Below are 27,860 nucleotides of genomic sequence, written 5' to 3'. Positions count from 1 at the left end.
GCTTCACCATTCTTTGCTGTAAGCTTCCTTCCCAGCTGATAATTAACTCAATTACAGTCTTGTATTAGTTCAGGTGGTCAGCATGCGTAGGCTGCAGAGGAACAAGTAATAGGTTTCAGGTGAAGAAGAAGAAGGCTTCACGGCCAAAAATTTTTGTTTTCTTTCTTGTCTTTTCAGCATGGAATAAACCTATTGTTCCTTTACAGTCTTGTATATCCTATGTAATAATTTAATATTATCACTAGGGGGCACTCACGCAGTAGCATCTAGAAGGTCTGCATCTCAATAGTTCATGCAAACATCGGAGAAAATAAAAGTCAGGTCATCCATACCTTTGTAAACTGGTGCTGCATTTGTTAAAAATGAGCAAAACAATCTCGCTCATCCGTAACTTCACATTAACACACATCACCATCAGATCTGTAGAGACTGTAAAGACACTCAGTCCAGCTCATCTGTATCTTCACATTCACACTCATCACCATCAGATCTGTAGAGACTGTAAAGACACTCAGTCCAGCTCATCTGTATCTTCACATTCACACTCATCTCCCTCAGATCTGTAGAGACTGTAAAGACACTCGGTCCAGCTCATCTGTAGCTTCACATTCACACTCCTCACCATTAGATCTGTAGAGACTGTAAAGACAGTTTCTGCAGTCCAGGTCCTCTGCAGCTTCACGTTAACACTGTTTTTTGTACTTCACACTGATCCTTTCCTTTCAAACACCTCTGCCTTTTGTAGACCTAGGAATAAAAGCAGCTTGTTAGTCCTGTAACTCTGGAACTGCTGAATCAGCAGGTCCCACCCACTTTGGGAAATGAAATACTACAAGAGGATGAGGAACAGGCAGGCTGAATCACCTTTGTATGACAGCAGGGACTGGAACCCACAACCTTCCAGCTGGATCCCCCTCTCTGAACTGGCTTCATCACTCTGTTCTCCTCCCCACTGAGTGCTGGTGTGTGGGAAGAGTACTGGTGCACTATGGCTGCCACTGCATCATCCAGGTGGGGGTGCACTCTGGTGGTGCTTGAGGGGATCCCCAATAACTGTAAGAGTGGAGTGTCCAGAAAAGCGCTATATAAGTGTAAGGAATTATAATAATAATAATTATTATTATTATTATTATGAGAGACCGAGCATACTATTGCTACATAAAATTAAAATACTGGGGCAAGTGAACAAGGGGTTAGTTTTCTAAGAGCAGCAAGGTGGGGGTCTCCACTCCACAGGTCCCTCTGTCCCAGCTGGCGGAGAGGCGGTGGTGAGGGGTGTCAGGGTTCAGGTTTTCTTCAGGACGGCGACCACAGGTCTGGGCGATTGTTCTGTCCCTGCTCCTCGCACCCCAACTCCACGCCGCGCTGTGGACGGGAGTCCTGCTCTTGATTTTGGAGAGAGAGAGAGAGAGAACGGAGGGGGGGGAGCAGGTTCCTAATACTCTGGATGATGACCGAGTCAGGGGCCATGCCGTGACAGAGAGGGGCAGACAGCGGCCGTCCGGTCTTCAGGAGACGCGGGCCAGTGTTTGCTTGTTTACTGTGCTATTCAGACCGCGCCGGTGTGGGGCTGTGCATTGTCACTCTGCGGCTCAGTTCCTGGGCCAGGGCTGTGCCGGAGCCGGAGCCGGAGCCAGCGCGAGGGTTATAAAAAGAAGCCCCGCGCGGGCCAGGGAGCGAAATACCAAAACCCTGTGGTAACTCAACACCCCCCCCCCACTCCTCCTCCTCACTGTTTATTCTGACTGCGCGATGAGCCCCTCGTCACCTCGGCGAGCCGAGCCGGCGTATTTATAGCAGGGTCGCGGGGAAACAATCGAGAGGTCAGCCAAGGCGCAGACGGAGACAGGCGCGCGACGGCGCTGGCCAGTCCTGCCCCCCCCCCCCCGCCGAGCCCGAGCCGAAGCCGAGAGGCAGGGTCTGTAGGTCTCTGCTGTTTTTAGCCGAGGAGTGGGGAGGGGGGGGGCGCTGATCAGCACGCCATCTACACCGCATCCTGTCCTGTCCGCCTAGCAGCACAGTCTGTGGCGGGGCCCAGGCCTGTGGGACCCTACCAGAACGCAGTGGGGACCCTGGCCCAGGGTCCTCTGGGTCGGGCCTTCTGCTCGTCAGGTGTCTGTAGCGGGAACCAGCCCGAGAGCCAAGAACACTGCCATCAGAGTCTCTCCCCCTCCCCAGTCTCCAGTCCCCCTGGCACGGCTCGGCTGGCGAATACTGGGGGTGTGGAGGCAGCCGGTGGGGGAGGGACGTTGTTCTCCCCCTCCAGCCGCGTGCAGGTTATGTCTTTCCCCCCACTGGACGTTACTCCCAGCCGTGGGGCCGCACATCCTCCTTTTCCTGGAGCAGAGAAGGCCGAGTGAATCCTGAGGGAACACTGACAGAGCTGGCCCAGGGGAGCCGAGAGGCAGCAGGGAAACAGGCACCAGAGCACGAGGGGAAAACACCAGGAACTGCCTTTAGAACTGAGAACAGGAAGAACTTCTTTACACAGAGCGTGGTGGGGGTGTGGAACAAGCTACACAGCCATGTTGCTGAAGTCGGTAACCAGGCTCCTTTCAAGAAACAGCTAGATGCTCAGATACTCCATTCGGGACAGGGTGTGGTTGTTTACACAAAGGGTGGTTGGAGAGTGAGGCAAGCTAGCCCGCCATGTCCTTGGATTAATTAGCCTCACGTTCGTATCCTGTCTCACGATCTTATGATGTCGCTGCGCTGGGGTTGGCGTGCACTGGCCTGCAATCCTGGCGTGGCTCTGTCTCTGGAGGGGTTCAGAGGTGAGGTGAGTCACAGAGGCACCTGGACCCTCCGGACCTCCGAGGGGCTGCGTCTTTGCCGCGGCGGCCCGAGAACGTGAGCACCGATAAGACTGAGCGGGCTGAACGGATGTCCCATTTCAGGACGGGCACGTGCAGGCAGCACCGGCGCCGTGTTTCAGACTGTCAGGAATCCCCCAGCGGTTAGAACAACAAACAACCCCCCGAACCCAGGCCGGCCGGCGCTCACGATTGATTTTTACTTATCTGTCTGCCTCCTGTTCAGAGCGCCTGTTTGCTCGTGGGAAGCAGGGGCGGCCGGCGCAGGGGGCCTGGGGTACGTGTGGCGGGACATGTCCAGCTGCAGGGGGCAGGGGGTGGAGGACTGTACTGCTGTAGGGCAGGGGGCTGTGGGGCTGTGGGGCTGTAGAGCAGGGGGCAGGGGGCTGTGGGGCTGTAGAGCAGAGGGCTGTGGGGCTGTGGGGCTGTAGGGCAGGGGGCTGTGGGGCTGTGGGACTGTGGGGCTGTAGAGCAGGGGGCTGTGGGGCTGTGGGACTGTGGGGCTGTAGAGCAGGGGGCTGTGGGGCTGTAGAGCAGGGGGCTGTGGGGCTGTGGGGCTGTAGAGCAGGGGACAGGGGGCAGGGGGCTGTGGAGCTGTGGGGCTGTGGGGCTGTGGGCCTGTAGAGCAGGGGGCAGGGGGCTGTGGGGCTGTGGGGCTGTAGAGCAGGGGGCAGGGGGCTGTGGGGCTGTGGGGCTGTAGAGCAGGGGGCTGTGGGGCTGTGGGACTGTGGGGCTGTAGAGCAGGGGGCTGTGGGGCTGTAGAGCAGGGGGCTGTGGGGCTGTGGGGCTGTAGAGCAGGGGACAGGGGGCAGGGGGCTGTGGAGCTGTGGGGCTGTGGGGCTGTGGGCCTGTAGAGCAGGGGGCAGGGGGCTGTGGGGCTGTGGGGCTGTAGAGCAGGGGACAGGGGGCAGGGGGTTGTGGGGCTGTGGGGCTATGCAGCTGCAGGGCTGCGGCGAGCCAGGGGAGCACAGCGCCCTGATGACAGGTAGACAGACAGGCAGGCAGGCCGGCCGGCGGGCAGACGGAGCAGCGCACAGTAAACAAGCACGCTGGAGGGGGCCAGGCTATATAAAGACGAGGGGCCCTGGGTCGGAGCCAGGCCGGACTGGCTGGCCGACAGTGCAGCAGGACAGGAAAGAGGAAGGGAAGTGTTTCGGGGGGGAGTGGGGGGAGAGGAGGCTATGGCGGCAGAGCTGGGAGTCGGAAGATCCCTCTGTCCAGCAGGTGAGCACAGAGCTCCCAGACAGGACATTCGCCCACCCGCGGCCCTCTCTCCTTCTGCCTGTCCTTTTGTCTGTGCCGGGGTCACACTCTCTCCTTCTTGACCCATCGGTCAGCGTTCACCCCTGGACTTTCCTTCTTTCTCCTCCTCCTTCTCTTTCTTTCAGTCTTCCTCAATCCCTCTCTCCGTCCTCCTCCCGCTGCCTGTCCCTTGCACCCCTGGATCTCTGGTGGGGTGACCAGGCCCTCCATGGCGACTCTCGGAGGGCAGCCAGCTCTCCAGCACTCTCCTGGGAAGGAAGCAGGAGGGAATTCTTCATAACTCACATTGCCACCAGAGGGAGCCCTGCCCCTACACCTCTTTAATATAACATGAGGACCCCCTTCGCCCCCACATACGCACACAAATCCCCCTGAACCCCAATCAGCCAGAGATGGCACCCCTCTGGGAGGAATCTCAACATGCCGTACAACAGGCACCCCACCGGGGAGAATTCAGGCCCCCTTCTGGTTTTGGGACACCACAGCCTTTGAGTCAGAAAGGCTACAGTCAGGGCTGAGGCAGAACAGCGTGCAGTACAGTCACCACTCTTCCCACGCCTGTTCCAGCTGAGATGGTTACGTCACACGTCATTGAACTCACCAGGGCCTTGACTGCACCCTGGAGATCCAAAGTCACTTCTGAAACACCACAGTCAGGACGCAGCCTGTTTAGGAACGGAAAACAATTCCACAGATTCCTCCTGACAGGTCAACGAAGGGTTTGATGAAGTAAATGATCGACTTGAACAGAAACCAGGGATTGTGGGAGCCTCCAGGACAAGCAGGATGGCCTGGTTCTGGGATCGAGACCCACCTCCCCCCAATCCTGCCACAGACCCCAGACTCCCCATGCGTCTCCCTTACCTGCCGCTGAGCTCCGTCCAGGGCTGCTGTCGGTGTAGTAACTCGCGGACACCCCAGCCGCAATCCCCCAGGTGTTACAGGCTCCTCATTAACCTCAGGGAGGGGTTGAGCAGGAGACATCTGATTCAAAACAAGTCAAGACTGAAGTGAAAACCAAGGAGAGAGGGTGCACCTCCAGGACCAGAAGTATCAGTGCACCTCCAGGACCAAGAGTGAATATCAGTATCCCTCCAGGAGCAGGGGTGAATATCAGTGCCCCTCAAGGAGCAGGGGTGAATATCAGTGCCCCTCCAGGAGCAGGAGAGAATGTCAATGTCACCTGCAGGAGCAGGAGTGAATATCAGCACCTCCTGCAGGAGCAGGAGCAAATATCTGCATACCTACTCATACTCTTTATTGAATAAGCCACTCCAGAACCTATGTGTTGGTCTGCCTGCTTCCGGCATAGGCAAATGATGTAAACTGAAGACAGTACTTTAAACAGAGGTATTTGCTTTCTTCACCTTTTAAACTACTGCAGAGTGAAGAACTCTCCACAGCCCTTGACAAGAGCCTAGATACTGAAGACATTTTAAAATTCTCAGTAAATCATAAATTATTAGTTCAATTCACTTTAGTTTACTTAACTTTATTACAATTCACTTTATTAACTTACATTAAAGATGTAAAATATTACCGAATATACCGAGTCACAAAAGTAAATAACGATTTCCATTTCTGATGATGCTCATTATTAACTGATTAGGTGTCATAGTGTCCATTACAAGGGTTGTTCCAGATGCAGGCTGGGCTCTGTGATTCATTGTGCTCGAACCCTGGTTGCCAGCCACCTGTCACTAGGATTCAATTGTCTGGGTGCTGCAGGAGGAGGGGGGGGGGCAGAGATTTCCAAACCTCCAATAAGCGACGAGCCTCCTGCACATCGCCGTGGAGCTTGTGACCTGTCAAGAGGTGATTGGCCCTCAATTGGGTCAGAGCAGCCCTTGTGGTCACATGGTAATAATAATAATAATAAACTTTATTTTATATAGCGCCTTTAAAGGTGGCTTCTCAAAGCGCTTTACAGGGTGACAATAACAATAAATAAGAAGAATACACAAGATAAGACACAATTACAATTACAATTACAGCAATACAACAATAACAATAGAGGAGACCGTGGAAGGTGGTACTAAGAAGAGCAGAGGGGTGAAGAATGGAACCAGTTAAGTAAAGGCTTTTCTGAAGAAGAGGGTTTTGAGTCTGGATTTGAAGGAGTTTAGAGAAGGTGACTCTCTGATATCCTTATGGTGACATGGTGACCTGAGACCTAAACGCAATTAGTTATTCCAAACTGTTTGGCTATGTAATATTTAAAAAGTTTTAAAATGTAAAATTTGTTCACATATTTTAACATATGATAAGGGTGATATCCATTTGGATAGCTATAGAACAGGGGTGGCCTGCTGTGGCCCTGGAGAGCCTCAGTCTGCCTGGTCCGGTAACCCAGCCTTGAAGCATCGATCTGTAAAAGGTGGGACACGTGGGTTTGCGTCAGCTGAGCAATCAAACCTGCTCAATGGCCAGCCGAGCTCCCTCAGGGCTGCGGGGTGTTGGTATTTCCACTTCAGGTTAACAGTGGTGGGGTAGTGAGCACTGCTGCCTCACAGCGCTCAGGCCCTGGTTCAATTTCAGACCCGAAGGTCAGTCTGTGTGGAGTTTGCATGTTCTCCCTGGGTTTGCGTGGGTTTCCTCCCACAGTCCAAAAACCTACTGGGAGGTTAACTGGCTGCTGGGAAACTGGGCCCTGGTGTGAGTATGTTTGTGTGTCTCCCCTGCGATAGACTGGCGATGGTGCGTGCCCTGCCTTGCGCCCGTTGCTTGCTGGGATAGGCTCCGGCACCCTCATGACCCTGAGCTGGACAAAGCATCTAGAAACTGGATGGACGGATTCACTGAAGTGTCCAAAACGAAATTGTTCCAAGTGTTGGGGGTTCGATGGTTTAAGGAGTGACCCATCAAACCTGCTGGCCACCCTCTTATAGAATATCTCAAAGACATACAGGATGTTTAAGAGGACAGTTCTATAAGGGATCCCTTAATATTTGTGAATACTATCTACTATATGGATCCTATAAGAAATGTATTGGATTCCTGAATTACTATTCTTCTAGGAGATACTTACATCAGTATCCTATAGAAAGACCTACAGAGATGTCCTATAGTTTAGTATTGCCCATGATAACAAGATGTTGTCTTGTACTGTTAATGCTGCGCAATAGGACTTTTAGAGTAAATGTTATTTCTAATGAATTAAACCTTGTAGGCCACAGGGTACAAATATTTATATTGGCTTCCCCTTTGCAGTATTCGATAGATTAACGAATAACAGACACGGAGGTAGAGGCTGTAGACAACGTTCAGGTTGTCTGAACTGCACACATCACCAAGTCCTCACGTGGAACGTCCGCGACCAGCCAATCGCCGCCGCGGTGACGTAGCGACCAGCCAATCGCCTCTCGGGTGACGGCCTTGCTCTCGCTGCGAGTTTAAAAGGCGAGGGTGGAAAAGAGGGGGGACGGGGTGGGGGGGGTCAGGAGTTGAAACAATCCTCCATCAGAAAGAAAGTTCTGTGTAAACACGGCATGCGACCTCTCGCCCTCTGGGTGACCTTCCGCGAGGTTGTTTCCTTCAAGTGTCCCTGTGGACTCCGCTGTCCACGTACCCATTCCTGCAGAGGGGTGCGAAGACACGCGCTTCCCAGGCTGCGATCGGATGTCGCCAGTTTTATGTGAAGTTAATGCCACTGGGCTTGGCTGTGTAGTCCATTTAGAATCTAACCGGGCTCGGTCTGTATTCCCGCTTCCAATGCGGGAATCTGCAGAAAACAAATCCTAGAAACATCTGGAGTGATCAATGAACTCCGACAGTGGAAGAGCACCTCTGTGAAGCCATGTCACCGATTAGTCGCGATCGATTAGCGCGGCGCTGCTCTCAGCAGCACGGCCGGCAGCGGCAGGCGCCCTCTCCCAGGCTGCTCGCTGGTTACCTGCGGGGGTCCGGCTCGCGGGGGAGATTCCCGGCAGCGAACGTGCAGGATGTTGCGTTGGTCTTTTTTTCCACGCGCCGGGCCGTGTCCCTCGGGGGCAGCTCTGGAACTCCATCCTCGAGGAAAGCCCTGCTTCCGCCCCCGAGGCTCCCGGGACAGCTTGATTGATATAGGGCGGCGCGGGGCCGCCGGGCAGCTCTCAGCACACGGCCAGCCGGCGCGCAGCCCGAGTGCGGACAGCGCAGACCGACTGGCAGAGGGAGAGAGAGAGAGGGAGGGAAGGGAGAACTTGCACGCTGTCCAAAAAAAAAAGAAAAAAGGGGGAAGGGGGCGCAACATCGCAGTAAAATATTAACCTTGAAAGACTCCACTGCGTTACCATAGTTTTCTGCACCGGTGCATATATATTAGCTTATATTCATAAATAAATATGCATGTATTTGTCTTCGCATTGATTAAAAAAAAGATTAATGTGCCTTTTTCTCACTATTAAGAGAAGTTACCCGCGAGGCAGAGAAAGAAGACAGAAAGCAACAGTTTTCTGTTTGGCTTAAAAGCCAAATATTTTTTTTTTAAAAAAAGGCATTGCATCAACGGGCTTTTGAACTCTCTAGGATATTTTAAAAAGTCGCTTATTTCGACTGAAACCTGTGGGACGGGAGAAGTGGGAGAAAGGAAGAAGAGGAAGAGGCTGCAGTCGCCGGAGCCACGCAGTGGACAGTGGTGATTTAGGGACCTTCCCTGTCATCGTGCTCAAGGCGGCAGGAGGTCGGGTGCGAACGCTGGTCCCGAGAGAGCGCCAGCGCGCGGAGAACTCTTCCAGAGAGGAGCCGAGTCGCCCCTCATGGGAAATAGCTGGGCCAATGGACCACGAGACGAGGAGCATCTGAAGGAGCATGCCGATTCGGATATGGGGATACCCAGTGAGTAGCTCCAAGTGCGCACGTTTCTCCCCCCCCCGGGGGGCTTTGCCCCGTGCCGTTTTGGGGTGCTCGCGCCGCCGCAGCTCCTCACCCGCGAGAAGGCTGCCCTGGTGTGCGTGCGTGCGAGAGCGAGTGTGAGTGTGTGCGCGCCCCCGCCAGCCCGTGTGCGAGTGCGAGCGAGGGAGCGCGTCTCTCTCTGGCTCGCTGGGCCGGCCGGTCGGGCAGGGCAGGGCAGGGCAGGGGGGAACGGTGAGTGTCAGCCGGCAGGTGGGGGGTGGGGGGGTTGCCAAAAACAACACTCTGGGAAGCCGGAGAAGTGAGTCCGGCGGGTGGAAACCGGGGCCGACCCGCTGCGCAGCGCTGTCCCGGCGCAGGTAAGGAGGTCCGAGCTGTCACCGACGGCAGCGGCGGTACTGGGCTCCTCTCTGAACTTACTTCTTCTGTCAACCAGGGCTCTCGGACCGCGGTGTCTGTGTGAGCGGCGTGGGGTTTTTTTTTTGTCTTTACCTGTGAGGTTGGAAGGGAGACAAACGCGAGCGTGTGGCGCCAACCGACATTTTCTGCCGTTAGACCGCGCTGACACCCCAACACGGCCACTCGCGCCTGACTCCTCGCTCTGGACGGCTGGACGGCGGTCGGGGGTCGGGGGTCGGGGGTTGCCCATGACGGCTCTGGAAAGCCACGCCGGGGAGGAACCGGGTCCGAACGCGGGCGCCCGTCCGGTCCTCTTCGGCTCTTCTAAAGGCGGAAAATGTTGCCGGTTCGACTTCAAAATCCAGAACTTTCTCCTCACGAGGATTCCCCGGGGGAGTGGGCTCGAGGTCCGACGGCTGCGAATAGAGGCTGCCGCGAGCTGTCCGAGCTGCCGCGAGCAACCCTCGCTCAGAAGCGCGAGCCAGCATTAAACTGTCTCTGTCAATGAGCCTTTTCACGCGCGTCCGTGACTTCAGCGTCTATCTGTGGCTTTCGGCTCCTTTAATGTGGTGCTGAATCAAGTGTAATTGGCGTTGTATTATAAACTGGACGATATTTTTTTAAAAAATCAGATTAATTAGTCTCAAAAACGTGCACAAAACGTCTCCTTTTAATCGTGTCATTTGACAAAAACGTTTAATTTAAATGTTCTTATCAGTAGTAATAACTGTGGCGTATTTATCACCTATCTACATCATGGCTAATACTGATACGGATTTTCCGGGAAGAATGACTTGACCCACACGTGCGGTGGAACAATGCCAGAGCCAGTGTTTATTTATTTAAAGGTGGAGACTAGGTGCATATTGAGACAATATGTCAGCCTACGTCACAAAATGACGATCCGCAATTTTTAAAATATCAGAATCCGGAGAAAAAAAAACGCCCATCATCATTCTCAATCAGTTATCATCAGTTAATACCCATGTTGTACTTGAGATGGTCTTGGACTTCATACTGATGATAATTTTAAAGCTAAAATATCAATTTTCTCTTCTCCTGGAGACGGTTCTGAAGTTCGACACTAATATAAAATCACGCGGAAGCGGAGAGGGCTGGTCGGTACCGGCAATATCTCGATGGGTCTGCCTCGGTTCTGTTGCGCGTAACGGGTCAGGGGTCCCGGCCCGGCGCGTCAGGAGGCGTGAGAATCGTGCAGAGCGAGTCTGTGAGACAGAACATCGCGCTTCGGCCTTGATCTCTACAATACAGTCAGACAGCGTGCCGGTGTGTCAGTCACTGTGTCTGACAGTGATTGTGTCTGTAATTAAGTATGACACAGAGTCAGGGTGTCGATCACTGTGTCAGACAGTGTGTTAGTTTGTCAGTCAGTGTGTCTGACAGTGATTGTGTCTGTAATTCAGTATGACACAGAGTCAGGGTGTCGATCACTGTGTCAGACTGTGTTAGTTTGTCAGTCAGTGTGTCTGACAGTGATTGTGTCTGTAATTAAGTATGACACAGAGTCAGTGTGTCAGACAGTGTGTTAGTTTGTCAGTCAGTGTGTCTGACAGTGATTGTGTCTGCAATTCAGTATGACACAGAGTCAGGGTGTCGATCAATGTGTCAGACAGTGTGTTAGTTTGTCAGTCAGTGTGTCTGACAGTGATTGTGTCTGTAATTCAGTATGACACAGAGTCAGGGTGTCGATCAGTGTGTCAGACAGTGTGTTAGTTTGTCAGTCAGTGTGTCTGACAGTGATTGTGTCTGTAATTCAGTATGACACAGAGTCAGGGTGTCGATCACTGTGTCAGACTGTGTTAGTTTGTCAGTCAGTGTGTCTGACAGTGATTGTGTCTGTAATTAAGTATGACACAGAGTCAGGGTGTCGATCAGTGTGTCAGACAGTGTGTTAGTTTGTCAGTCAGTGTGTCTGACAGTGATTGTGTCTGTAATTCAGTATGACACAGAGTCAGGGTGTCGATCACTGTGTCAGACTGTGTTAGTTTGTCAGTCAGTGTGTCTGACAGTGATTGTGTCTGTAATTAAGTATGACACAGAGTCAGGGTGTCGATCACTGTGTCAGACAGTGTGTTAGTTTGTCAGTCAGTGTGTCTGACAGTGATTGTGTCTGTAATTCAGTATGACACAGAGTCAGGGTGTCGATCACTGTGTCAGACTGTGTTAGTTTGTCAGTCAGTGTGTCTGACAGTGATTGTGTCTGTAATTAAGTATGACACAGAGTCAGGGTGTCGATAAGTGTGTCAGACAGTGTGTTAGTTTGTCAGTCAGTGTGTCTGACAGTGATTGTGTCTGTAATTCAGTATGACACAGAGTCAGGGTGTCGATCACTGTGTCAGACTGTGTTAGTTTGTCAGTCAGTGTGTCTGACAGTGATTGTGTCTGTAATTCAGTATGACACAGAGTCAGGGTGTCGATCAGTGTGTCAGACAGTGTGTTAGTTTGTCAGTCAGTGTGTCTGACAGTGATTGTGTCTGTAATTCAGTATGACACAGAGTCAGGGTGTCGATCAGTGTGTCAGACAGTGTGTTAGTTTGTCAGTCAGTGTGTCTGACAGTGATTGTGTCTGTAATTCAGTATGACACAGAGTCAGGGTGTCGATCACTGTGTCAGACTGTGTTAGTTTGTCAGTCAGTGTGTCTGACAGTGATTGTGTCTGTAATTCAGTATGACACAGAGTCAGGGTGTCGATCAGTGTGTCAGACAGTGTGTTAGTTTGTCAGTCAGTGTGTCTGACAGTGATTGTGTCTGTAATTCAGTATGACACAGAGTCAGGGTGTCGATCACTGTGTCAGACTGTGTTAGTTTGTCAGTCAGTGTGTCTGACAGTGATTGTGTCTGTAATTCAGTATGACACAGAGTCAGGGTGTCGATCAGTGTGTCAGACAGTGTGCCAGTCAATCAGTTTAAGTCAGTGAGTGTCAGTGCTGAGTGTCTTTGTCAATCAGTGTATCGGTTAAGATGCCAAGAATTAAATGTGTGGATAAGTAAACCAGTGTGTTGGCGTGTTAGTCAGCATTCCAGTGTGTAAATCTGTTAGTCAGGAGTTCAAGGTGTTGATCAATGAGCCACTGTTTCAGTCAGTATGTCAGGAATAAAGAGTATCAATCAGTGTGTCAGTGTGTCGATCAGTGAGTCAGGAATTAAGAGTACCAATCAGTGTGTGGATCAGTGAGTCAGGAATTAAGAGGACCAATCAGTGTGTCAATCAGTGAGTTAGTCAGTCGGCAGGTCAGTCCATCAGTTGGATTATTTGGCATGTCTACATGTGAGCCAGTCTGTCACGCATGTCACGTTGTCAGGGAGAGACCAAGCTCTGTGTCTTGTGCCGCTGGGAATATGAAAGACCTTTAATCACAACTGGCAGAGCAGTTCCTAGAAACTGCCTCACTCGCTCCATGGAGCCATGATCCCAAGGCTTTGGAAGGAAGTCAGTCTGAAGATCCACGGATCCATTTCATTCATATATATTTCATGAATAAGCTCATGTTGAGTCTGCAACCTCAGCTTCGCATCAGCAGTGTCACTCAGGGGTTCTCCACGTGCACAGGCTGCTGATCTGTCCTTTTTTCTGGCACATAAAAGAAAGAATATTTGCTGTGTCACTGAATGCCTGTTCAGCAAATGGACTAGTTAATGTGGAACAGCATCACCTTATGACTCAGCGAAAGGGGGGGAAGTAGGACAAGGTTTTTATTTTCAGACTGAACTTTTCAGCAGTTCACACAAGCCCGAGAGACAGGAGAGAGAGTGTGTGTGTGTTTGGCTCTGGGGAACCGCCTGTGTGCGAGTGGGATGTAACCCTTTAGAGTCCAAATGATCAATGACACTCAAGTGTCTTTTGGGATCCCAAAAGTTAAATCTCTATTAAATTGATTTAGCTCACAGTAAAGACCTATTTCTCTATACATTTACTGTAGTCCCTATTATAACAGGACTGTTCTGTACTGGGACTGTAGCCCCTATTGTAACAGGACTGTTCTCCTGTACTGGGACTGTAGCTCCTATTGTAACAGGACTGTTCTCCTGTACTGGGACTGTAGTCCCTATTGTAACAGGACTGTTCTCCTGTACTGGGACTGTAGTCCCTATTGTGACAGGACTGTTCTCCTGTACTGGGACTGTAGCTCCTATTGTAACAGGACTGTTCTCCTGTACTGGGACTGTAGTCCCTATTGTAACAGGACTGTTCTCCTGTACTGGGACTGTAGCCCCTATTGTGACAGGACTGTTCTCCTGTACTGGGACTGTAGCTCCTATTGTAACAGGACTGTTCTCCTGTACTGGGACTGTAGCTCCTATTGTAACAGGACTGTTCTCCTGTACTCGGACTGTAGCTCCTATTGTAACAGGACTGTTCTCCTGTACTGGGACTGTAGCCCCTATTGTGACAGGACTGTTCTCCTGTACTGGGACTGTAGCTCCTATTGTAACAGGACTGTTCTCCTGTACTGGGACTGTAGCTCCTATTGTAACAGGACTGTTCTCCTGTACTGGGACTGTAGCTCCTATTGTAACAGGACTGTTCTCCTGTACTGGGACTGTAGCTCCTATTGTAACAGGACTGTTCTTCTGTACTGGGACTGTAGCTCCTATTGTGACAGGACTGTTCTCCTGTACTGGGACTGTAGCCCCTATTGTAACAGGACTGTCCTACTGTACTGGGACTGTAGATCCTATTGTAACAGGACTGTTCTCCTGCAATGGGACTGTAGCTCCTATTGTAACAGGACTGTTCTCTTGCAATGGGACTGTAGCTCCTATTGTAACAGGACTGTTCTCCTGTACTGGGACTGTAGCTCCTATTGTAACGGGACTGTTCTCCTGTACTGGGACTGTAGCTCCTATTGTAACGGGACTGTTCTCCTGTACTGGGACTGTAGCCCCTATTGTAACAGGACTGTTCTCCTGTACTGGGACTGTAGCTCCTATTGTAACAGGACTGTTCTCCTGTACTGGGACTGTAGCTCCTATTGTAACAGGACTGTTCTCCTGCATTGGGACTGTAGCTCCTATTGTAAGGACTGCAATCTCCTCACTCCCCTCTTCTCCGGACAGTGCTGGGAAAACGCTGTTGTGCATTCTGCACACTTCTGTCTGGCAGGTGCTCTGGCTGCCCGGGACACCTGGGCAAGATCCAGGAATAACCCAGAGGGGGGAAAGTAAATAAAGCCAGCGGCGTGTGCCACCACTCCTGGATTGCTGCCCGACATCCAGCTGGCAGAGGCTGTGGGCAGCTGACTCCACTTTGGAGTATAAATAGCAGTACTATCTAATTTTTGCTACGCTGTGTAAATATCACCTCTCTCCTCTTTCCCTCTGGTACTGCGTAGTGCGTAGAGCTACAGTGCTGGACACTGCTGGGTTTGTGGCCAACCTGTTTTAAGCTCGGTGTTTCAGGTGTAGCATTTTTGCATAACATGTAACTTGTGAAGTAGTGTTTCTCCTTCATGTGAAACTTAATTGGATAGTATGTAAGCCAGGTCTGCCGATTATACACTGTAATTCCAAACAGACGTCATGGACTCTAACGAGTAGTATCAGTCTATTGGGGACAGAGTACATTCAGAGGTACAGTATGTGGGAAGAACATGTTGTTGCTACGATTTATGGGAATGGTAATATTAACGAGCCCTAGCAATGTCGCAGCACTGGAAGGCAGATCCGTTCTCTAATCCTGCTTCTGCCTGTCCGCAGCCTCAAACAGCTGTGTCGCACACAAGTCTCATCAGCATGACGCAGCTAGCTCAGACCAGTGGAACAGATGACACATGTAAATTACAGCAAGAGAACTCTCAAGGTTACAGTGCAGTCGTTATGAATAAGGCAAATGAATATTAATTAGCTCTCACCCTTTAATGAAAGAGAGACGGGACTGCTCCTTGTGATCCCCTGTGAGAGCAAAACAGTGGCCTGTGCCTGCTGCCTATAGCTTTGACTTGTTGAATTATTTTGATTTTTCTTTGACTTATTATAAGTCAGCTTAGGTGGTTCTGCCTCACTGGCAAAGTGCAACAACTGGAACTCATTAATATTAACTTTGATCCACACAGTATTCAGAAAAACCGATACTGTAAAGTTACAAATGATCACACTGAGTGTATTTACAGTATCTAGAGACCTGATGGTGATGAGTGTGAATGTGAAGATACAGATGATCAGTCTGAGTGTCTTTACAGTCTCTACAGATCTGATGGTGATGAGTGTGAATGTGAAGATACAGATGATCAGTCTGAGTGTCTTTACAGTCTCTACAGATCTGATGGTGATGAGTGTTAATGTGAAGATACAGATGAGCTGGACTGACTGTCTTTACAGTCTCTACAGATCTGATGGTGATGAGTGTGAATGTGAAGATACAGATGAGCTGGACTGACTGTCTTTACAGTCTCTACAGATCTGATGGTGATGAGTGTGAATGTGAAGATACAGATGAGCTGGACTGACTGTCTTTACAGTGTTTACAGATCTGATGGTGATGAGTGTGAATGTGAAATTACAGAGCAGACAGCGAAACGCGCTCAGTCGGAGGTGTGACGCCTGCATCCTTGGAGACAGGGAGTCTGGAGCGGACGGGGTTAAAGACAGCAGCTCCGATCCAGCCGTCTGGTCACAAGCCTGCACACACAGATTCACACGCACAGTCCCCGCCACGGATAAACAGCGCCGCTCGGAAGCATGACGCTGTTTGTATGCACAGACGGATGCAGGCACAGACGCCCTTTTGTGTTGTGGGATTTCTGCATCGGTCTGTGCGGGAAGCCCGGGGAAGAGGGCGTTGTGCCGGGGCCGGGGTGATTCAGGTGCCCAGGGTGTGCCATGCGGACAGGTAGGCACAGCTGATAACCTCCGGGTCCTCCCAGCTCTTCTCGGTCCGCCTTGAAGATACTGAAGAACCCAGGCTTCTAGGGTTAGGTGTGTTGGATCCGAATGATGGCGACAGAGGGGCGGAATGTGCGCAGGGTGTTTGGCATGACTCTCCTAGCTGAGGGAGTGGCAGTCTAGCTGCTCACACCCCACCCCCCCCCACTACAGCCAGGACTGAGCCAGGGAGCTCAGATGGCGGAGGGGGGCACTCGAGAGAGAAAAGGGGTGGGAAGACCTGGGTATGAGACTTATATACGCAGACAAGCAGACGTGTGTGAGATTAGGATCTCGCCTTCCCCCACTCTGCATCAGCTTGTTCTCCCTGGTCGGTCCCCACACGGCTCAGTCTTGTCCAGGTTGGTGTGGGATGGGCCGTGTGTTAAAAGACACTGGAGATCGGCTACAAGAGGGAGCGGTTTCTGTCTGAACCAGAGGCCAGCTTGCAAAAAAATGTGAACACTTTAAAGTTCAAATACGTTGAGCAATATTATAATACACAAAATTTCACAATCCACATTTTTGCGAAAATGGAGAACTATCTACGGAACCTTTTCTGTGAACTTGACAATCTCAGAAATCAGAAATTCAGACTCCCAGCTGGTGTTGGAAAGACCACAGATCTGTATAAACTAGACAAAAAGGAATTATGGGCAAATTCAAGGACAGGCATCTAGATAGACAGGAAAGAATTAGCTCCTGGATCATGATGAGTATTAAGTCGTGGAGACATGGCCAATACTGTCAGTCCTTGACAGACCGACAGTCAGACAGATGGACAGAAGGACAGAAGGACAGAAGGAGAGAGGAGTTAAGCAGACAGAATCTGTGTGCATGCACAAACAGTATGCTCTTTATGCCTGTTGTGTGTGTTGTCTGTGTATTGTGCACCTGGTGGAAAGGAAATCTAGAGATTTTTTTCTGTTCTTTGACTCGGTCGTCAGGTGCAGTTTTGGGTTGTTTTGATATTCAAGATGTGTGTAGAGCCTGCATAGAGAAGCATCAAGCGATTGATCTAGCAGTGTATCAGTTACTCTATCAATCAATCAGACAAAGAAGGTACAAACCTTCTTCTGCAGGTGGTGAAATTGGCTTGACTGGAATGTTTAATTTCCACTCCTACCAGAATCAGAACAGCTCTTGATCCTACTGCAGGAGGAAACTCAACAGAGTTGCTGCTCAGTGTGTGATCACAGTTCCTATCATAGTCTGAAGAACAGTCAGCCTCTCCAATTATAATATTCTGTAATTATTTTAAATATTTTGCTAATAGTTATCGGTTTGACAACACTAATTCATTGGTCATGCCAACCATGTTCCACCCCAACCACGTCTTTTCCCCTCTCTCAGTAATCCGCATTCTGTTCGGAGAAAAGGAGAGCATGATGCAGTTCTCACTCCAGACGCCAGGAATAATGGAGCTTTTCAGCTATTCAGTTCGAGAGTGAACAAAAAGGAGATGTGTTTACTTGAAACTCATCTTTATACTGCTTGCAGCTAAGAAGGTGGCGTCATCTTGAGCTTCATTAAGAAAGAAACCTCTTTATGTAGATCCAGTACAGGAAGACAGCCCAGTCACAGGGCTCTAGACTCTCACAGTCCCTGAGGAGTCCAGTACACTGACACAGCCCAGTCACAGGGCTCTAGACTCTCACAGTCCCTGTGGAGTCCAGCACACTGACACAGCCCAGTCACAGGCCTCTAGACTCTCACAGTCCCTGTGGAGTCCAGCACACTGACACAGCCCAGTCACAGGCCTCTAGACTCTTACAGTCCCTGTGGAGTCCAGTACACTGACACAGCCCAGTCACAGGGCTCTAGACTCTCACAGTCCCTCTGGAGTCCAGTACACTGACACAGCCCAGTCACAGAGCTCTAGACTCTCACAGTCCCTGTGGAGTCCAGTACACTGACACAGCCTAGTCACAGGGCTCTAGACTCTCACAGTCCCTGTGGAGTCCAGCACACTGACACAGCCCAGTCACAGGGCTCTAGACTCTCACAGTCCCTGTGGAGTCCAGTACACTGCCACAGCCCAGTCACAGGGCTCTAGACTCTTACAGTCCCTGTGGAGTCCAGTACACTGACACAGCCCAGTCACAGAGCTCTAGACTCTTACAGTCCCTGTGGAGTCCAGTACACTGACACAGCCCAGTCACAGGGCTCTAGACTCTCACAGTCCCTGTGGAGTCCAGTACACTGACACAGCCTAGTCACAGGGCTCTAGACTCTTACAGTCCCTGTGGAGTCCAGCACACTGACACAGCCCAGTCACAGGGCTCTAGACTCTCACAGTCCCTGTGGAGTCCAGTACACTGACACAGCCCAGTCACAGGGCTCTAGACTCTTACAGTCCCTGTGGAGTCCAGCACACTGACACAGCCCAGTCACAGGACTCTAGACTCTTACAGTCCCTGAGGAGTCCAGTACACTGACACAGCCCAGTCACAGGGCTCTAGACTCTCACAGTCCCTGTGGAGTCCAGTACACTGACACAGCCCAGTCACAGGGCTCTAGACTCTCACAGTCCCTGAGGAGTCCAGTACACTGACACAGCCCAGTCACAGGGCTCTAGACTCTCACAGTCCCTGTGGAGTCCAGTACACTGACACAGCCCAGTCACAGGACTCTAGACTCTTACAGTCCCTGAGGAGTCCAGTACACTGACACAGCCCAGTCACAGGGCTCTAGACTCTCACAGTCCCTGTGGAGTCCAGTACACTGACACAGCCCAGTCACAGGGCTCTAGACTCTCACAGTCCCTGTGGAGTCCAGTACACTGACACAGCCCAGTCACAGGGCTCTAGACTCTTACAGTCCCTGTGGAGTCCAGCACACTGACACAGCCCAGTCACAGGACTCTAGACTCTTACAGTCCCTGAGGAGTCCAGTACACTGACACAGCCCATTAAGCCATTAAGAATGCTACAGGAAACCAAGTCCAGTTGCCTTTCGCCGGCAGCCATATCCTGCTAACTCAACTCCTACCCCTGTTTCTCCTGTCCTTTGCTCCAGGATTTTTTGCTGTGCTGTTGATGATTCTAGAGTACTCTCGCCTAGGACGCCCTGCCCTGCTACGCCCCATCTGTGACTCTCGCGTCCTGGACCGCTTCATCAGGGAGGCCCGCGACACGGAGAACGCCATGGTGGGCACCGGGCACCGGCCTGCTAGCATGGTGGGGGGGCAACTGTTGGATTGGCTGCTGGACCCTGGGAGTTGAGGGGGCAGTTAGGGGCACAGGCACAGGACTAATATAAAGCAGTCAGGGAGCACTGGGGTGAGGGGGTAGTTTTGAGGAATGCTGGGTCATAAGGAGGCAGTTAGGTTGGCACTCAGCCTTGGTCAAGGTGAGAGAGGGGCAGTTAGGACTTTTCTGGGTCCTGGGATTATAGGACGTGTGGGGGAATTCAGGGTGCTGCTTGGCATTGGATGGACAGTTAGGGCTTCTGGCTCATGAAGGGCACCAAGCTACAGCAGTAGAGGGGCAGAAAGGAACTGGAGTGAAATGGTCACGCGTTGTGACCTTTACTCTAAAGAAGTCCAGGAGGCCCCACTGACTTCACAGGGACCAATCAGAAATGCACAATAATTCTGCCTGTAGGTCAAGCTGCCCTCAGCTGCCCTCAGGATTTCTTGGCCTTCAAGTGTGCTCTTGCACAGGGAGTTTTGAGCTAGTCTCTCTCTCTTTGTCTCTGTCCAGAGGACGTGCAAGGAGGGCTGTGGTTGGACAGAGCCTCTCGCTGTCCCCTTCACCAGCGTCAACTTCAACGAGTGGGAGAGCAAAGATGTGAGTTCGGATTTTACCTCTGTCCTCTTACCTTTGACCTCTGAGCCCCTCAGTTGCAAACCTGTTCGCCGTGAGTCGGTGCGTGAGTCAGACCAGCCAAGTGTCCGTCAGTTTACCTGTCAAAAAAGCACAGTGCAATCAAGGTAAAAGCACAGTGCAGTGCAGTAAAGGGAAGTAAATACAGTCAAATCAGGGTAGGAGTGCAGTATTACTTGGTCAAATAAAAATGTACGCAGGTGTGGGAGAATTAAGTACTACTTAAAACCAGAAGAAACCATGGCAAAGCAAACACATAGTTGTTCAAGTCTCAAAATACTTTTCTTCTAGTTCTTAATCTACACTAAGATCCCCTGTGTCTTTCCAGGGCTGGAGTAGCACAGCAACAGCTGATACAGGTGTGTGTACTGACCCCTGTGTGTCTTTGGCAGAGCCGGGAGCAGGAAGAGGAGGTCCAGTCTGGGTTGAGGCTACTGACCCAGGCCATTTCCACAGCAAGAACCACTGTCACCAACACGGGCCTGCAGGAGCTCATAGACACCAGCTACAGCAACCTGTACAGTATAAGGCAGATACTGAAGAGCTTAAACATACAGGTGAGAGGGCACTGTCACTGGACAGAGGGGTACAGGTGACAGGGCACTGTCCCTGGGGAGAGAGGACTACAGGTGAGAGGGCACTGTCACTGGACAGAGGGGTACAGGTGACAGGGCACTGTCCCTGGGGAGAGAGGACTACAGGTGAGAGGGCACTGTCACTGGAGAGAGAGGGGTACAGGTGAGAGGGCACTGTCACTGGAGAGAGGGGTACAGGTGAGAGGGCACTGTCACTGGAGAGAGAGGAGTACAGGTGAGAGGGCACTGTCACTGGAGAGAGGGGTACAGGTGAGAGGGCACTGTCACTGGACAGAGGGGTACAGGTGACAGGGCACTGTCCCTGGAGAGAGAGATGGGTACAGGTGAGAGGGCACTGTCACTGGAGAGATGGGTACAGGTGAGAGGGCACTGTCACTGGAGAGATGGGTACAGGTGACAGGGCACTGTCACTGGAGAGAGAGGGGTACAGGTGAGAGGGCACTGTCACTGGACAGAGGGGTACAGGTGAGAGGGCACTGTCACTGGAGAGAGGGGTACAGGTGAGAGGGCACTGTCACTGGACAGAGGGGTACAGGTGAGAGGGCACTGTCACTGGAGAGAGGGGTACAGGTGAGAGGGCACTGTCACTGGACAGAGGGGTACAGGTGAGAGGGCACTGTCACTGGAGAGAGGGGTACAGGTGAGAGGGCACTGTCACTGGACAGAGGGGTACAGGTGACAGGGCACTGTCCCTGGAGAGAGAGGGGTACAGGTGAGAGGGCACTGTCACTGGAGAGAGGGGTACAGGTGAGAGGGCACTGTCCCTGGACAGAGGGGTACAGGTGACAGGGCACTGTCCCTGGGGAGAGAGGACTACAGGTGAGAGGGCACTGTCACTGGAGAGAGAGGGGTACAGGTGAGAGGGCACTGTCACTGGACAGAGGGGTACAGGTGACAGGGCACTATCCCTGGAGAGAGAGATGGGTACAGGTGAGAGGGCACTGTCACTGGAGAGAGGGGTACAGGTGAGAGGGCACTGTCCCTGGAGAGAGGAGTACAGGTGAGAGGGCACTGTCACTGGAGAGATGGGTACAGGTGAGAGGGCACTGTCACTAGAGAGATGGGTACAGGTGAGAGGGCACTGTCACTGGACAGATGGGTACAGGTGAGAGGGCACTGTCACTGGAGAGATGGGTACAGGTGAGAGGGCACTGTCCCTGGAGAGAGGAGTACAGGTGAGAGGGCACTGTCACTGGAGAGATGGGTACAGGTGAGAGGGCACTGTCCCTGGAGAGAGAGAGGGACAGGGGAGAGGGCACTGTCACTAGAGAGAGGGATACAGGTGAAAGGGCACTGTCACTGAAGAGATGGGTACAGGTGAGAGGACACTGTGGCAGTGTCCTTTCTGCACCATTCTGACCTCTGTAGGTGAGCTCTAACCAGTGTCCTATAAACTGCTACATTTTATGGTCTCGTGACATTGTCCACATCAGGGCTACAGTGAATTAATTTGGTCATTGACATCCCTTTTAAAAGGCTATATCTTTAAGTGCAGTGCTGCTGCTTGTAGTCCATACCTCTTCCATCTGCTGTAGAGGTTTGTAAGTAGACGTGCAATTGTAAAAAGCAGTATATTGTTTCCAGACTCAAAGGAATGGATGTGTTTAGTAGGGCTGCCTCTGACAGGAGCCTGTTAGCTCTGGGTCTGTCAGTGACATTGAGTCCTGATACCTGCTTTGTGCTTTGGGCTATGAACACAGTCTGCAGACACACTCTCTTCACACCAGCTGAATCAGTCAGTTTTTAAAACAGAGGAGTGAGGAATGGAGAGACAAGAGAGAGGGACAGAGAAAAGACAGAGACTGACGGACAGAGAGTGGGACAGGAGAGAGAGAGACTGACAGAGACTGAGAGAGGAAGAGAGAGACAGGAGAGAGAGACAGACAGACTTAAGGGAGAGAGATAGTGAAAGGGAAGAGGCTGATAGAGGGAGAGACTGGAGAGAGAGAGACAGAGAAGGGACAGAAACTGAGGGAGAGGCTGATAGAGGGAGAGACTGGAGAGAGAGAGAGAGAGACAGAGAAGGGACAGAAACTGAGGGAGAGACAGAGAAGGAGGAAAAAGAGACACAGGGAAGAGACAGAAGGGGAACATTTGTGTATTATTGTTTGGTGCTTGTTACTATTGTTTACTGCACATGTTTGCTTTGGCAACATCGAAGCACAGTGGCCATGCCAATAACTCTCCTTTGAGTCGAAATGTGAGAGGGGGGAGAAGAGAGACAGGCTCTGTTCCTGCTCACAGTCACGTATCCCGGGATGGTCAGGGGTCTCGCTGTGCTCTCCAGCCTGGACGGCCCAACAGGAAGTTCTGTGATAACAGCAGGGAGCGCTGTTTGTGTTGGGCAAATCTCCCAGTGCACCACAGCTCAGAGAACAGGGCCCAGGAGAGTGAGGGGACTGTCAGAGGGAGTGTGAGAGAGTGATCATGTGTTGACACTGAGAGTGTGGGTGTGGCTCTGAGACTGAGTGTGAGTGTGTGAAAGAGACATAGGGAGACTACTTTTACCCCAACTTGTTCAATGGGTTTTACTGCACTGTATTGTGTGTTTACCTGATTTCACTAGACTTTTCTACACTTTACTGCACTTTTACCCCATTTCACTGTGCTTTACTGCACTGTATTGTGTTTTTACCTGATTTCACTGGGCTTTACTGCACTGTACTGCACTTTTACCCTGATTTCACTGTGCTTTACAGCACTGTACTGCTCTTTTACCCTGATTTCACTGTGCTTTACAGCACTGTACTGTGCTTTTACTCCAATTTTGTTGTGCTTTACTACACTGTTGTGTGTTTTTACCCTGATTCCACTGTGCTTTACTCCACTATACTGTGCTTTCATGTGGTCTCACTGGGCTTCACTGCAGTGTATGGTGCTTTTATAATGATTTTACTGGGCTTTGCTGCACTGAACTGCACTGCTTTAACTGAGCGCACTGCAGCGAACCAGTACAGGCGGATTCCTTGACAGTGAAGTGAGCTGGTTTCTCGGAGAGGTGTACGTGCAGTGCAGGGAGCGCAGCAGAGCACAGAGCACACAGTGAACAGGGTGTACCGAGACAGTCACTCATTAACTCCTCAGCCCTGTTTCTCCCTGCCTGGCTCAGCAAACTTTTTCCCAGGAACTACAGGCCAATTTCCTCAAAACCCTGGGCTCTAACAAAAAGTGATACAGATTGTGTTTCTGTCTCCATGCCATTCCCTGTGTCCCTTTGATGTTGTCTCAATGGCTCCAGGAATCTTTGTGCAGACAGGTCAGATCCTGGATAGCAGTGGGGGAGGGGTGGGATTGTGAAATTGCAAATACAGCAAGGCCCTGCACAAAACCCGTTAACCCCCTCAACTCCGAACCCACGATTCCCAGATCCCTGAGTTGCAAAAGGTCTATCTGTAAGCCTTGGGAAGACACTGAAACACCTTGTGTATCCCAGATGACACTGGCAGAGCTGCTGCGTGAACAGCCATAACAGTTCATGAGAGTGAGAACCGGAACAGTGGGAGCATCAGGAGAGGAGGCCATCTGTCCATCTGTCCATCCAAGTCTCTGCCTGTCCGTTTAGGTGTCTGTCCATCCAAGTGTACTGTCTGTCCTTTCAACTCTTCTGTCTACTTAGGTTTTAGAGGAGTTTGAGCTGCAGTGCACAATCTTTGTCTGCAATATCCTGTGCAGACCACAAGAACCAGACAGAATTCCTTTCCTCTTCCTGTGTCAGTCTGCCCATGCAGGCTGCTGGTGCAGCACAGGGCCTCTCACTCTCCTCCCCATTGTGTGTGGAACAGCATGTGTGCAGCAGCTGTAATGCAGCTGGTGTTGCAGAGATGCAGCAGTAATGCAGCTGGTGTTGCAGAGAGGCAGCAGTGACACAGCCGGTGTCACAGAGCTACAGCAGTAACTCACCCAATGTAACAGATCTGCAGCAGTAACGCAACTGACGTCACAGAGCTGCAGCAGTAATGCAGTCGAGTCACAGCACAGCCGCAGTAACACAGCTGGTGTCACAGTTCTACAGTAGCAACCCTGCTGGTTTTGCAGCTCTGCAGCAGTAACTCAGATGGTGTTGAAGAGCTGTAGCAGTATTGCAGCCGATATCATAGAAATGCAGCAGTAACGCAGCCAGCATCACAGAGCTGAAACAGCAATGCAGCCTATGTTACAACGCTGCAGCAATAATGTAGTCGGTGTTGCAGAGCTGTCAGGTGAAAGATTTGCAAGCAGATGCATCCGTGCCATTGGAAAGCCTGAAAGCAAACAGTGATCCATTAAGTTAAGACTTATGTTCCTGTGAACAACCATCGGCCATCAGCCCGGCCGTGACCTTTTGCGCGGCACGGTAGTGTGCAAGGAGGTTAGTTATTCATGGAGAGTAGCTACACTCCCTGCTGGTTATAATAACACACGCACGCACGTCTCCCTTCTATCTCACTCAGCAAATAACGTGATCCCTTTCCAAGAGAGAGTCTCGTTTCCGAGGAGAGCTCAGAGTAAAGGTGATGTCTCTCTCTCACTCCGTCTGGTTTTGTCTTCACCAAAGCCCCATCCTGTGCTAGGAGGCCAGCACCTGCTGAACAGTTTCACAGTTTGTAGATCTGCCTTAAAATCTAGATCTAAACCTTTCCTTGAACTGTGATGAACACAGTATTTTACTGCACATGGATGTAGACAGCATTTCACCAACTTAATGAATTTAAGAAAGAAGGTGCATGTACTCAGTAGACAGCTTTGGGGTTGTAGCCCTCCTGCACCTTATAGGAGCTCATTACCCATCTGCTGGGCTAGCAGAGGTTCAGGAAAAGGATAGATTGGAGATTGGATTCAGGTTTTTAAAATCCTGGAAGGCATTGACTCAAGTCAGGCCAGACTCGGGGGGGGGGGGGGGGGGGGGGGACCTGGGTTTGTCAGCGGATACAAACGGGAAGTTTGTTAGACGCTTCCCTGACGGAGCAGAATGTGGTGGGAGTGCGCGGCAGGCTTCCCAGCCAAGTGAGTTGAAGATGATACCCTGGCTTCCTTCAAGAACAGGCTGGAAGAGATCCTCTAGTTAGGACAAGACAAGAGTCTTTCAGCAAAGGGTGGTGAGAGTGTGGAACTTGTTGCCCTGCTGTGTTGTTAAAACTGACATTTTGGGGTCTTTCATGAATGTAGCCAGGATGGACTGGTAGTCCTCAGTCCAGGTAAAATGTGTATTTTGATCGTTCAGGTTGTTACCTGGGGGTCTATACATGGGTTCATGTTTCCCCTACCCCTGGCCTTGATGCTGCCTTCAGAGCGAGAGCTGAATTGCACACTCTTTTCTCCAGATCACTGTGAATGCCATTATAGGAGACTATAATATCGATCACCGAATAATCGAAAATCTACTGCGACTGTGTTCTAGCTATAGCTGAACTGCAATGAAAATGGTAAAAAGACCCATGTAGTTCTCGCAGTTCTCCGACATTGACCCCTCCCAATTCTCTGTTTTTCCAGGAGGGTGGGCCGTCAGCCTCAGTGATGCCAGGGGAGATGTGGCAAGTGTCCAGCCTGGCAGAGCTGTTCCGGGTTCACACCAACTTCCTGCGAGGCAAGGTCCGCCTGCTGCTCAGCCAAGCTAAGGCGTGTCAGAAGAATGGAAGCTGATTGGTCAGAGCAGGGGTGGGGCAGGGTTTCAGGAGCGATACCTGATTGGCTGAATTAGGGGTGTGGAGCGGAAAGATGGCAGCTGATTGGGCCAAAACCAAGGAATAGAGGTGTGAAGACATGGCTTTGGCCTAGGACCTAGGGAAGAGACCATTAGGAGTGGAAAGAGTTTGTGAGACATGGATTTTTATCTCTTGATTGAGGCTTGGTAACCAGACAGAGAAGAAACTGGAGCACTGATGAACTTACTACAGAAGGGCTGATCCAAACACTGCTGCCCCACGTATCTGTCATGAGACTGTCGGTAGTTCCGTCAGTCTGGGCTAAAGAGGCAAGCTTTAATCCTACAGTGCTTTCTACACACAGCTGTTTCATCTCTTCCACATCTGTGATTCCTGATTTCCTGGGTTTGGGCACGATGCAGTTTTCCCTTTTGCCACCACCTCCAGACTGGATCGACAGACAGGCTCATTCCGCTGGTGGGAAGTGCAGAGCAGCTGGGGGGGAGGGCGGGGAGCGCTTGTGTGGCAGTCGTCATCGTTGGCCCCCCCCACGTCTCTGGCTGAGCCAGTTCACCCTCCACCATCGATCGCGAACGTGAGAAGAGAAAAGACGTCTTTTGCTTCCTCGACTGGGAATCGCCCAGTGTTAACCCACACAGCACACTTCTCTGGCAGCCCATACGCCAGCAGGGGGAGCCGACGAGCGGCGCAAGCAGGCCTCCTTCGTCCCACTCCGCGAGATCCTGCACGGAGTGTGAAGGCAGAGCCGGGCTGGAACCAAAGACATGACGGACATGTCGCTTAATGACGCTTAATGACATTAGCAAACATGTTTTTCCTGGATCAGGGGATTTCATGCTACAGTCTGCAGATATCCAGGATGTGGGTGTGGATTCTATATGCTGCACACGCCTGAGCCAGGCTCCTCCTCCTTCCCCCTCCTTCTCCGGCTCGTCCACGGCCCAATCCCTCCGCAGGCGTGTTCGGAGGAGCCTCTGCAGGACAGATCCTACCCGAGCGCGGGATTCCTCAGAGGAGGGTGGTTTTATCAATCGAACTGGTGGGCAAGTGGGCGAGCTGCGCTCGAGGAGTCAAAGCAGGGTCTCGGCCCCTCTTTCTCTCAATGTTATCCGCCCAGCATGCCACTCCTACAGCTAAAGCATGTTCCTGTCGGACATGGCCTTCCCAGTCTGGCGCTGGGAGAGGGAGAGCAGTGTGGAAATTCACAGCCAGGCCCCAGGGATCCCCTGGAGAGACAGAGGCGAACCTGAGGCTGGGACACTCGGGGCACACGCTCCGAATGACCAATCCCGCCAGGACAAACGCTCATCCCCATCGCCTAGCTTCCTTCCCGCCCCTCTCCCGGCCATGAGAAACCACGGTCATCGGAATTCTGGAGTTTGCGTGTTCCTGTCCATGTTCTGTTTTTATTATCCCTTTCCGGATGCGTTGCGGGTCTTAAGTTATGTTGTACAGATTCTCTGATACAGGTTCTTTGTTTTTTCACAGAGCTATTTGCTATTTAAATAAAAAATATTATTCTTAGATAAAACGGAAAAAACCCAAAATGCCAGGTGTCGATAGCATTCTTCTGCATTCCTGGGGCATGACGGCGTTTCCTTGTCTTGC

General features: G+C 51.4%; 2 protein-coding genes across 7 annotated transcripts; one reads left to right on the top strand and one right to left on the bottom strand.

The window, feature by feature from the left end:
- Positions 1-39: 39 nt before the first annotated feature.
- LOC107076584 (uncharacterized) lies at positions 40-10,049 on the bottom strand. Of its 3 annotated transcripts, XM_069186703.1 has the most exons (7): positions 9,399-10,049; positions 7,969-8,264; positions 4,941-5,060; positions 1,734-4,324; positions 865-1,053; positions 623-747; positions 40-91 (listed from the first exon to the last, which is right to left on the bottom strand). In XM_069186703.1, the coding sequence occupies exons 1-4, from the start codon at positions 9,553-9,555 to the stop codon at positions 4,208-4,210; spliced, it is 690 nt and encodes a 229-aa protein (XP_069042804.1). In that variant the 5' UTR covers positions 9,556-10,049; the 3' UTR covers positions 40-91; positions 623-747; positions 865-1,053; positions 1,734-4,207. The 3 variants fall into 3 exon arrangements, with proteins under 3 accessions (XP_069042804.1, XP_069042803.1, XP_069042805.1); XM_069186702.1 differs by having other exon boundaries at positions 865-4,324; XM_069186704.1 differs by lacking the exon at positions 623-747 and having other exon boundaries at positions 865-4,324.
- On the top strand, positions 8,256-27,799 carry epoa (erythropoietin a). Of its 4 annotated transcripts, none has more exons than XM_006627389.3 (5): positions 8,256-8,891; positions 19,206-19,336; positions 19,892-19,978; positions 20,407-20,571; positions 26,080-27,799. In XM_006627389.3, exons 1-5 carry the CDS (start codon positions 8,813-8,815, stop codon positions 26,227-26,229), a joined length of 612 nt encoding a protein of 203 aa, XP_006627452.2. In that variant the 5' UTR covers positions 8,256-8,812; the 3' UTR covers positions 26,230-27,799. The 4 variants fall into 4 exon arrangements, with proteins under 4 accessions (XP_006627452.2, XP_015196081.1, XP_015196082.1 ...); XM_015340596.2 differs by lacking the exon at positions 8,256-8,891 and adding an exon at positions 9,024-9,140; XM_015340597.2 differs by lacking the exon at positions 8,256-8,891 and adding an exon at positions 9,183-9,265.
- The last annotated feature ends 61 nt before the right edge of the window (positions 27,800-27,860 follow it).

This window comes from Lepisosteus oculatus, chromosome 3, assembly GCF_040954835.1.
Source record: "Lepisosteus oculatus isolate fLepOcu1 chromosome 3, fLepOcu1.hap2, whole genome shotgun sequence".
NCBI lineage: Eukaryota > Metazoa > Chordata > Actinopteri > Semionotiformes > Lepisosteidae > Lepisosteus > Lepisosteus oculatus.
The sequence above is the reverse complement of the archived record's forward strand: the minus strand, read 5'-3'. Positions and strand labels throughout refer to the sequence as shown.